This window comes from Bacillus rossius, chromosome 1, assembly GCF_032445375.1.
Source record: "Bacillus rossius redtenbacheri isolate Brsri chromosome 1, Brsri_v3, whole genome shotgun sequence".
Lineage (NCBI taxonomy): Eukaryota > Metazoa > Arthropoda > Insecta > Phasmatodea > Bacillidae > Bacillus > Bacillus rossius.
In genome coordinates this window covers 62,546,961-62,559,455 of record NC_086330.1, presented here as the reverse complement: position 1 = coordinate 62,559,455, position 12,495 = coordinate 62,546,961, and the positions used below count along the sequence as shown (strand labels likewise).

The 12,495-nt window shown below is 34.9% G+C and overlaps 1 protein-coding gene across 2 annotated transcripts in view; it reads left to right on the top strand.

Moving 5' to 3' along the window:
• The window catches only part of LOC134536771 (dedicator of cytokinesis protein 9), a 187,711-nt gene extending 176,334 nt beyond the window's left edge, over positions 1–11,377 (top strand). Inside the window, exons 34-37 of one of the 2 annotated variants that reach the window (XM_063376696.1) lie at positions 1,852–2,062; positions 4,369–4,541; positions 8,105–8,223; positions 9,114–11,377. In XM_063376696.1, the coding sequence (XP_063232766.1) occupies positions 1,852–2,062; positions 4,369–4,541; positions 8,105–8,223; positions 9,114–9,348 (738 nt within the window). In that variant the 3' untranslated portion in view covers positions 9,349–11,377. The remainder of the gene's footprint in view (positions 1–1,851; positions 2,063–4,368; positions 4,542–8,104; positions 8,224–9,113) is intronic. The other variant, XM_063376690.1, reaches the window with a different exon arrangement.
• Positions 11,378–12,495: the final 1,118 nt, after the last annotated feature.

The following is a 12,495-nucleotide window of genomic DNA, read 5'->3' as shown; positions in this document are numbered from 1 at the left end:
TTTGCTCTGGTTGCTACGCCATAATGACTGTAAATTCATTTTGCAAAGATGTAAAGTTCTTCCAACTTTTGATACTTTTTCGCAACACATATTCACGTCACGGTAGTATCATATTTTTCCGTCACCGGTCAAGCCACCCGAGCGTGGAACACACATCCGCCGCTAGCCGCGGACTGTGCTACACTCTCCCTTCCTCGCCGGCTTGTCACACCACCTACTGCTGCCTGCTAGCAACCTCGCAGGTAACTACCGTGTTTGCAGTTTTTTCTTGCATTTAGTCTTATAACTCCTCCTACAAGTTTCTATTATTATTCCGTGGGCCGACTAAAATATGAATAGATAAATAAAAGTACAAAATTAGAATACTCACGCAATTAAAAATCTAAAAAATTTACACTTGCAAGGGAAAGCTACGGTGTTCAGATCATGGATTTTATTCAAACTTTCAAGAAGTATAATGACAAAATTAAGTGTATTTTCATGAACTTTTATTGAATTCACAATTTTTTTTGTCTGTTCACTAATGTGTATTATTACATTAAATATTATACCTCTTTTATCGCATAATCGTCGCACTCGCTTAATCGTGGCACCTATATTTTAGTGCGTCAAAATTTGTATAAATAACCTCTCGCGTAAACGTCGCATGATGTTTTTTGTCCCGCTATTAGATTCTGAGCACAATGTTTGGGTATTTTTTTCCTATAAAACGATGTATTTTAAACATGAAATCTAATATTTATTCAGGCATTACCACTTACTTATTTAATTAACGGAAATACGAAGTGGTCTGATGTGTAAATTTTCTTTTAAAGACTTTTTAAACGTTATAACCTTTATCTGTTCGTTAGCTTCGCTGCGGTGTACCACTTACAAAAATGTAGCCAGCGCTAGTTGGCATCATTCGTGTTTGGTTATGTTGCTTCTGTATAGAGCGCGCACACGTAGTCAAATATCGATATCTCTCCGATTGCATGCAACGCACGCACTCTGTCAACTGCTGAGTTAACTATATTTGATGCTCCGCACTCTTTCGTGGTGTGTGCAACGGTAGTTATGCGTTCGTTCAGGCTCGCATTCGGATTACAAATTTTATTTTTCTATTTAAAACATTTAAGAAAGGTTTTTGTTGCATGACTTATTAATTTAAATTGTTTGGCATGCTCATACTTCACTTTTTAAATAAACGTACTATCCAATAATGGGTTTTGTTTTGATAACTTTATCTAACAATTTTTTTTTCTCGCATAAACGTTTCACCCCTACTTTTCAAACTTGATTTTAGAATAAAATGTGCGAGGATTATGCGATAAAACACGGTATTTATAATTATCAAAAAATAAACGCCTAACATACGCAAAGTTTTGCTGAAAATACAGAAAAATGGTGTATATACATATCTTAATTGGTGAGCTGTATGGTGGTTGAGTGGTTACATCTCTGGCCTCCCACCAAGGTGATCTTTCATCAGTATTTGCATGTGTGAACCTGATAATGGTTGCAAAGTAGTTACGTTACCAAATGTCCTTTTTTTATTTATAGATTATGATTTATTTGTAGTTTTACAAAATTTCTTGCAGGAGATTAATATAGTTATCAAGATAGTTGATTAATGTATATATTTTTTTACACTTTTTATTTTAATTTTGGATGCTTTATTTTCATGAACAAAACTTATACTGCAGTTGATGAGATGGAAAAATCATGTTAGTCTGCCTTGCTGTCCCAACTTTTAAAATAAGATGCTTATTGCATGTTAAACATTTACATATACTGTAACTTACATTTAGTATGTGTTATCCCATTGTATGTGTAGACAATGTGTTGTGTGTAATTATCTCATGACTGCAGATTGTTCCAGCCGAATTGGATGCGAAGTTCGCATACATACAGGTAACCCACGTGACACCTTACTTTGAGAAGGCGGAGTATGAGGAGAGGCAGACTGAGTTTGAACAGTGCCACGATGTGAACTGCTTCATGTTCGAGACGCCGTTCACCAAGGACGGCAAAGCTCGCGGAAGCCCGGAGGACCAGTGGAAGAGGCGGACGATTCTCACCAGTGAGTTCTTGTTTTTGGTGTTGTTACAGCAGCAGCATTGCTTTTAATGCTTGTAACTGTCCTTTTTTAATTGTATTTCGTATTAGTTAAACTTTTGAAGTGAAACTTCTTTGCTGAAGATGCTAGCTACAATTTTCAAGTGTTACGAAAATTCCTACTGCTTGATCGTGGTGGGTGAATCAGGAGAGGAGGGGAATAATGAGGTACGTGGTGGGGGAACTGGTAGAGGAGGAGATGGCAGGGTAGAGTTAGAAATGATGCAGCATACTTGCATAAATGCACACTTGCATGCTTGCACACTATCATACATGCACACTAGCATGCTTGCATACTGTAGTGCTCACGTACTTGGCACGTATATTTTTTTGATCTGCGACCTCAGCCAAAGATATTTATGTTTCCTATACCTAATAATATAATAAGCAAAAGTTTCACTTTTGTCGCACATGGATTCTGCGCAAACATTTTTTGGTGTGTGTGTGTTTCAGTTATTATTGCATGATCTTTGGAGTGAGTAAAACACTGGACTCACATTTCATAGGACCTGGGTTCGAATCCTTGTTTGGCTATCCTGATTTTGTTTTCCACCAGTTTTTCCTAGATCACTCCAGGCAATTGCTGGGATGGTTCCTTCCTAGCTTTCCTTGGCCAGTGATGTTAAAGATGTATTTTATATTTATGTTTAGCATTTACTTGTAGACTTTCTGAGTGGCTGAACTTCTACAAAATGATTATGCATAGTGCATACGTTTTTAATAATTAGCTGGCAAAGTTAAATTTTCAACTTTTTAAGCAGTACAGGTAAGGAGAATGAAATGAAATAAATATCGTAGAAATTGTTGTGCTTAAAGGCATAGCTGGTGGGTACTGCTTGGTGTTATTTAAAATTCCTTCAGAAAAATTTATTTAATTTCATGTAGCCTTTAAAGATAATAAAAATTCTGATAGTTTTAAAAGGCCAGGTAAAATTAAATAATTTTTTCTGAACAAAATTAAACATTACATAGCAACCAGTTAAATTGTATTTAAACCTAAAAAGTTAAAATTTTATATTCAATTTCATTCTTGCTATCCATAATGCACAAAAAGCTAAATGCAACTTTGCTTGCAAATAATGCAGAAAGTTTGTTAAATATATATATTTTTTCTTGTGAAAGTTCAGCCACCCAAAATGTTGGCAAGTTTAACTGTGTGGAACATAAATATAAAATAATGACCTAGGTATAACGAGACATACCCCCTGAAGTATGTATATCCTTCTCTGCTTCGCTGTCTAGGTTCAGCCTGAATAAAAAATTGCATCATATATACACATTTGAATAGGTAATTTCACTCTTTTACTCTATTACTTAATTCCAACATCTCCAACTCCCACATGTTCATAGTAACTTCAACCACTGATAGCAAGGAATGGATGTTTGATGATTCAGCAGGACCAAACCCTAATTGTTTGTAATAGGGAAACGTGCCAGGTGTGTTTTCTCAGGGCATAATTATCTTCCGTCTTCCTCTTGTTTGTTCTCATCCTATCACCCTTCAGCATCTCTGATGTTATGAGACATTGAGCCCTAACTTATACATTCAGCTTTTGATACAAGGAAAAGGGGATTGTTGACAAGAGTACAAATGCTGTGTGACTGTCTCCTAGGGTTGGTTGACTGCCTAGATTTCCTCTACTTGTAAGTGGTGGTGGTCTTCAAAATTGGTTTTACGGCAGTTGAACTACTTGCAGAAACACTCGGGTGTGCTACGAGACAAGACACCTTTGGTTGGATCACATAGTACTTATCACGTGTCCTTCATTTCAGATTGGTTGTTGTTTGGAGGTATTGGAGGTAAGAGATGAAGGCACGCTGGTTAGTTTTAGTCGTTTTAGAGGTACATGTTGCTGTTGATTTGTTTTACAAAAGTCTGTGCAGCCGTGAATTATGTAATTTACAAGGTCAGACTTCCTTCACTCTTCCCACACTCCTATTTGCTCTCCTTACAGCTTTGCAAGTTGGTAAGAAGTAGTGTTACTTAAATTTATAATTCATGTATACCTTAGTTCATATAACATATGTATTATCTCTTAATGATATGTGGTGTCAAACAGTTTAAAGTATAAACATAATTGATGTAGCTATACTGTTAGTTTTTTTTTAATATCAGATTTTTTCCTCTAAATAAGTAAATAATCAAATACTTAATTGATGTCGGTTTAGTGTATTCAGAGAGATTCGAAAACATCACACTAGCGAATGTGTGTGGTATAAAAAATATTTGCAGCACGGCTGACGCGATGGTGGTGGTGTGTTCTCTGTCAGCCAAGTACTCGTTCCCGTACGTGAAGAAGCGGATAGCAGTGGTGAAGCGGCGCCTGGAGGAGCTGGGTCCCATCGAGGTGGCCCTGGACGAGATGCAAGCCCGCGTGGCCGAGCTGGAGGAGGTCGTCTTCAGCAAGCCCACCGACCTCAAGAAGCTGCAGCTCCGGCTGCAGGTGAGCCTCGACTACGGTGGACATTCTTCCATGAGTTACAGCATTGAGTATTGTGCTGTATTATATTATCATGCTGTGTAATGCTTTTTAAATTATACCTGAGTGTATGAAGGAGTATGAGGCCACCTTCTGTAGTACAAGTTGTTGCTTATTATGATACCCAGTTGCTAGTGGCTGGAGGAAACTATACATTGTTAGTAGTTCATTAGTGCAAGTTCTTGGGAGGCACCCAAAACACCCCAAAAAAACTCCAAAAACCAAAAAACAAAACCCAACCCCAAAACCAGAACAACCAACCAACCAACCAACCTTTCATTTCAGTTCCTAGTCACCTTTTTTTTCTCCATAATCTGCTACTCTACATATTGATTTAGAAAATTGTCACGAACCCAAAATATCTAAAAACCATTGCAATATATTTTACGATAAACGTGAATTTTTTTTTTAAAATGCCCATTTCCCAAATTAGTGATTGAATGTACTCATATTTACATATGTAAACCCTAGTTATTCGTTGTTCACGAGTTTTTGTTGTTACCAATACCCAAGTAAATTGTATTGTAGTTCAGCACTATTATAAACACAATTTTTGCTAATTTCATCTTGAATCGTAAACCATTATTTACGTTTTTTATATATATATTTGAATCGTAGCATCTGTTTCATCGTTGATGTATACAGTAAGTAAGCTGCTAATGTATCACGTGGTGTTAGATCAATTGTGACTGTCGATTTATATGCTGTTGAAACTATGACTATTACTTATTTTAATGCCCATCTGAATGGAGTTTCAGTGTTTTGTAGTCTTGTATCTATGGTTGTTGAAGATTGTTTATTTTTTTCCCATTTATGGTGAATGTGATGAAAATAATAGAAATAAAATTTTATTTTCAAGTTTTAAATGACGAATATGCCGTGTTTTGAATTGTTTATGTGATATTTTCCATTACGTTTTAATAAGGCAGTAGCAAAAAAAAAAACTTTGAATACTTGTTGCATGTTTAAAACATTGCTTATTGTTAGGAATGGTGATTTTTCGTTTTCGTGAAATAGATGCGAAAATATGATAAATTATATTTTTCCGCTATAAAATGCGAAATCTAGACTATTCCGAGATAAATGCGAAATCAAGGAAAAAACGTAGATTCGTCTTCACTCTACACAATTTATTTACCAATTGTATTTTGTTTCAGTTCAGTATCAAAAGAAACCATCATTTTATGGCGTATTCAGCACAAGTATCTTATTGTCACGTCATTCACAACACTATTGTTAGTAAATATTGAATGAAAAATGCCTCCGTGCCTCGCGATTGTAAACAAAGCAAAGAACAACTAGCTGGAAGAGTGTCCGTCATCTTGCAGAGTACAAGTTTTAAGGCCACCATATTGCGACATCTCTGCTTCGCCGCGCCCATTTTCTGTCTGTGTTTCACGTGAAAGCCGCGTTCTTGTGTAGTCTGTGGAAGGTGGTGTGTTTACAAATACGTGCATACTCGTGAATGTGTTGTATACTGTTATTTCTCGTGGTAAAAATGGGACTAAATGTAATTTCCATTCGCAATCGCATAAATGAATACAAAAATGAACAGTTATAGGATAGTGATACGAATATTTTAATGTGCAATTTATGTAATCGCTGTCTGGAGTGGAAAAAGATGTACTTGAAAAGCACATTAAATCTGAGGGACGTCAGGCTGCAAAAAAAAAAAGATTCACCGAGAAATCGGATTAAAAAAAGTCGGTAAAACGGCAAGCAACGGTTTCTGGCATGATCGAAAACCAAAAGAAGGCGATAATTGAAAAACCCAGTTTCAATAACATTATTTGTGCACTCTACATCAACTATGGCCATCAACACGGCTAAAAAATATTTATTGTAATTTTAAGTATTCAATTTATTGCACTCATAAGTGCTAAAAAGTTGTTTGGAAACCTGCCAAGATAGGCTATCTTTGTAGTTGTGTTAGATCTTTATTTGTGTGGTTGTTTATAATTAATATGTGTATTATTTAATGCTTTTTAAAAATATACTTTTTTTCAGTAATGTAAAATGAGAGAATTGGCTAAATCTTGTTTTTAAAAATGCTACAAAATGCTAAATTTCAAATTCAAAATGCTAAATGTTATTATTTTAAATGCTATAAATCACCATCTCTACTTATTGTTCATTTTTTTTAAATTATAAAGTACCATAAAAACATTCAAAAAGGGTATTTATATCACACAAATGATTTACTCTCGGCAAGGAACGTTGGTAGATGACAAACGCATGGTCATGAGGTATGTTATGTCTAGTATCCATAAGCAAACAAATATTCTTTATTTTGAAGTGTTAATATTCGAGGTCAAATCGAATATGAATAGTTTATTATTTGTATTTGTATTCAAAAATTTAATATTCACACAGGCCTAGGAAAAACATAGTGTACTTATAACACTACAGCGTGACAACCTCTTCGTAAAACGTGTACTCAAATCAACTTGATTCCACTACTTATACCCTGTCGCAGAACTATGTGGCAAACTTTTAAATTATTGTTACGGCTTAAACTCAGTTGGATCCTGCTTGGTGGTCTGGCTCCCAGAATCAAAGTCTGGCTGGCTCATAGCTGACGAGGGTAACCAGATGTTTTTTGATGACTAGCACGGCACAACTCTGTAGCTGGTGGTGGTCGGAGCAGTGAGCAAGCTCGGCTGCTGTTTGAAGTTTCCTCTTTGGGCCTTCCAGCACCAATTGCCCTTTACAGGCCTTGGGCACGATTTTAACCCGTTCCTGATGGTCAGAGGTAGGGAAGGGGGAGTAAGATAGTTTCCTAGTCCTGTGGTCATTTCTAGGAATTTTAGGTAGGACTAGTGACTTTCACACTCTGCCAGGCTTGAGCGTAAAGAGGGCCCCGGGAGAAGGAAGGGTTGTGTATGCGGTGGCCAGTCTGCAGGACTTGGCATGTATTCGGGCATAGAACTACTCATCTGCCCTCGGCACATTCTTAAATGCTTTTCGTAAACAGATCCCGCTCTGCTATCTTGATGTGATTTCTTCTGAAGCTCTGCACACCATGTGTATACTCAGATAGGCGGGGCCCTTAAGACCAGGGTGGTTGACTCCTTACATATATGGGTCTATTTTCATTATTGGGTGCTACCTCCAGATTGTGTTTGTTTATTCGCAAACACTTCTCAGCATTCCAGCAGGCAACTCTCTGTAATGGGCATATTCATACCTTTGAAACTGTTCATGTTTGTAATTTTTGCACGTCACTGAAGGAGAGAGTGTTTTTTTGTCTTTCAGATTGATGTATTCAACTTACACATACGAGGGAAAGGCATTATGTCAGTCTGAAATTTATATAATTTAACTTAAAGTAGTGCCAAGTACTTTTCAAAAATGTTAATATATGGAGGCCATGGCGCTTGATTATTATACAATAGAATAGCATCATGTGCTAATGTTATGTTGAGGAATAAAAATATTTTTGATGTGATAGTTACTCGGTTATTTTTTAATTATATTTTGTGACTTATTGACTTCACCGCATATTAAAGTGCTTCGTGTTGTTGTAGGGCTCTGTGTGTGTCCAAGTCAATGCTGGCCCGCTCGCGTATGCATCTGTTTTCTTGGGTCCCAACCCAGATGTGCAGTACCCAGAAGACAAAATTGAAGATCTCAAGGATATATTTAGGTATGAAAATTAATTTATTTTATCATTGTTCATGGGTAATACCACCAGCTGTTACCTCATGTTGCCTGCAAATTTTTACATGTGAAAAAAATAATACAAACATGTTGATATTGAAACCAAAATGTGTTATCTTAGACTAATGGTTTTTAGAATATAACAATTTTCTTTTTCGTTTATTGAAAATTTTGCTTTGTTAAGACAGAAGACATATTATTGGATTTTCTGATTGTGTAACAGTATGACTAATATATATTATTACAGTTTAAGTAATTTTTGAAAATGTAATACACTGCTTAACAAAATGATTTTACAAAATAAAAAATTTATTACATCTAATCACCATCACTATAGGCATTCCCTTGAATTTTGTGCTATGCTTTAATGAAGTCAGCTTTTTAAGCTTCTTCGAATTCTCTTTTTATTCAAATCATATTTCAAATCATATCAATTTATTCATGAATATGAAAATATTTTTCTATTCAATTTTAAACATACAGTTGGTAATGATTTTGTTTGTTTATACTTTACAGAAATCCCAGAAACATTTATGCAAAATACAGTAAAGACTTTTTACTCTTCCATAAAACTTAAAATGTTTGTATCTATCGTCAAATATTATTGATTAATAATTAATAGTGTAAATGTTACGGACAGCTGTGACAGCTTACAAATTTAAACTTTCAGAGATCTGTAATGTAAATGATTTTATTTTAAATTTGAGTAGAATATTAAAATATTCTATTCAAATTCAAAATTTTCAAATACTCATAGACACCTACAAGTTTTCCAAAATAAACTGTGAAAAAAATTTTTATGATCTAATAACTTTTAAATCTAATAAGGATTGTACTTTTCTCCCTCTTTAACAAGTGTGGGATGTGGTGTGGTAGGGAGTTTGTGAAGATCTGCTACACGGCGCTGCAGATAAACAGCAAGCTGATTGGTGCGGAGCAGCAGGAGTACCAGGACGTGCTGCGCAAGAACTACCAGAAGCTGTGCCACGAGCTGTCCGTGCTGTTCGGCGAGGCGCTGTGGCCGGATGAGGAGATCGGTTGCTTCAAGCGCAACAGCCAGGCCTTGTTCAGCGTCATCAGTGGCGCGTCAGCCAACTCCAGCACGGCGTAGCCTGCCGCCCCCTGTTGTTTTGTAGGGGAGAGTTTCTATTGTGCGTTTCGCCGTTTGTACTTGTTGAGTGTTTCAGACCTTAATGTAGAGACGGGGAAAATTTGCTGTTTCTTGTTGTGATAGGCTGTGATTGACACTTTTTTATCTTTGAGATGCTGTTATGATTGGTCCTTTAACCAAAGAAATAATGAACTGTGGAGTCTGGCCTGAGGTCATTGAACCCGCAATTTTTTCTCGTCTCTAACTGTATGGTTGTGTTGTGTGATGGAGAGGTTTTTGAGAGTGACGTTCCTTTTTTTTTTTTTTTTTATTGTGGCTGTAACGTAACTTGTATGGAACCCATCACCATATCAAGCCATGCAGAGCCTCATCCCGTAGATCAATAAGTACGGAGATCTTGTGAACTTAAGTAATACCTTTAAAAGAATGATGTATAAGTGACTAGAAGAATTATATATTGTGTATTGCTAGTCACGTTCAGAGAGAGCAGAAATAATAATGATTCCTCACAAAGAAGGCTCTCATTTGGTTATGTATTCCTTATCTATTGCATTTAAAATATCTCTCTTCTCCTTCGTTGTCTTCTATTTGACATTCCACACTAACCTTCTTGTTTAAAGCGTAGCTTTGATTAATTATTTTCGCTACTGACAATTGAAGTAGTGTGTTACACCACACACCAGAAGTTGCTGGAAGTTTTCTCATTAATTATCTTATGGATGATTTTTGCCTCATTAAAATTATTCAAGGTGCAGTACTTAATAATTGTAATTATTCATGTGCTTAATTTCTATGTGTGAATGTCTTATTTTAATTGCTGCGGGTCCAGCGGCATTGTCTTGTGTTGCAAACCATAGGTTTATATTTACTTTTCTTCAAGCACATGGCTTTTGTTTTGTATATCTTCGGACAGGTATATTGTTAACTAAGCACTAAATGAGAGAGAAAGCTCTAAACCAGTATTTGTATCTAGCTCATTAATTTGTGTAGTGTTTTTCACCTTTCTTTCCCCCCCTCCCCCTACCCCTTCCCCTCTTTTCATTACTTTGTTCTGTTCTGTATCATTTTTTCCTTTGCTTTCTAAAGTTTTAGCTTCTATAATGGGTTTTAAAATCCCCTAAAGACAGGCACAAATTATAAAATAATAATTATTACAGTTGTTAAGTTGAATGCACAGTAATGTGTGAGGTTTCAAAACATAATATTATGGCCACTATTTTTGTCCATGAAAAAGTATTTTGTGGAACATAATTTTATTCTAATGGTGAATTAATAAATAAAAAAGAACTTGTTGAAGAATTTCTCTGGTATTTTCATGTATTGTAAATGGAACACCAAGTGGAAATAACCACCCATATACAAGTTAGTCAGAATGGAACCTTTGATATTCTAAGTGATTGTCAGGTATGCTGTTGTATGATAAAACACTTATCATAAATGATTTTCTGAGATTAAATGGCTGAAACTCTTCCTAAGTGGCCAGTGTTTTTAATTATTTGTTTATTTTATAATGTAACCTACATATATGTTGTTTTTGTCAAGTTAAACCAATGTTCAAGTGTATGTCATTCAGTAGCATGATATTTAGAAATTGGTGACGATGCATGTATTGTTACCAATGGTGTGAAAGATACACCCATTACTTTGCTTGTTTTTGTTTCCCTCATGTAACACGTGTAGTTTCTCAAAAACATTTTACAAAAATTATTTTAAAGGACATTTTTTATTTGTATCAATTTTTTACCAATTCTGTGTGTTTTTTCCTATTGCAGAGTGCATAATACTCATTAACTCAAAACTTTGCAAATGGAGAGCTACATAAAACTTGCATAAAATATTAGTTTGAATAAACTAAATTAAAATAGTCAGATTTTGTTATTGCTATGACTTTTGTTTTGTTTTGTTTTGTTAGATAAATATTTGTGTTTCATAAATATTATGTAGTACAATCTATATGTACCCTTAGATTGTATTTAAAACAAAAACTTAAGCTACCACACCATTACTATGACATCAAAATTTATAATTCACAAGTTTTTTATAAGTTGTTTGTTATAGTACAGTGTGCAAGAAGTTAGTAATTGTGTTATAAAATTTTTAAGAAATTATTTTAACATCAAATTCATTACATTTTAAATTTTATTATTTTAATATTTATAGTTAATAAATGAATTATGGTAGAAAACTTATATTACACACCTAAAGTGTTACAGAATTTTACATTACACAAAATTTTTATGTGGTTTCGTATAATGGAAATTTGTCATATTTTACCTGCTTGTAGCAGACTTATTCCTGATATCTTGAGTGTAAAAAATTTGTTTGTACTGTATTTTTTTAGTTGCTATGTATTAAGTATTTGTAAAGTAATTGTTGTTTGACATAAGTTTGCATCAGTTTGAGCTGTGATATTTGTTTGTATATTTATATGTTAAATATTTTGAGTGTAGTGTATATATGTATGTTTTACTTGTCATATTTTTGTGTCATTGCTGTGTTGTCTAATTGAAGCAATATAGGATTAGCATTGTGTATTTGCGTTGCACATGGAATGTGTCATAATAATGCCAAGTTATAGCATAGAGCAGGCCTTTATGCATATTAAATTTATTTTATTTTAGACTCTTTTAAAATAAAGACACAACTAGTATTGAGGACCTAATTTTCTTTTGTAACTGCCAAAGAAAAAAACATTGATTCTAAAAGTTGTCGCTACTGTTGGATTTTCATGATGGAACTGGTTGGGTCACTGTTTAACTTTCTCTTGTATCAATACAAAGTCTGTTTTTGCCCTTTCATCCCACACAGCAACTCCATTAATGTTACACAGTGGAGCCTCACTGATACAAGTACAGTTTATCATGAGAGGTTTTGAAGTCACAGGTGTTTAAGAATGCACTGTCAGTTTGAGTGCAGAAACCATAGTACATTTACACAGTGTTTACGAGAACGTTTTCTGGTTCCAATTTCGTCAGTGCAAGTGATTCACTTGGCTATTTTTGAAGTAACAAGCAGCAGTTAGAAAAAAAAAGTTTTAAAAGCTGCAACACAAAAACAGTCATTCACAAAACTAAAGATGAAGAAATAAAGAAAGGGCCATAAATGGAGGGTGGAAGGGGAAGGTTGCTGCCTTGCCTCCACAGGTAA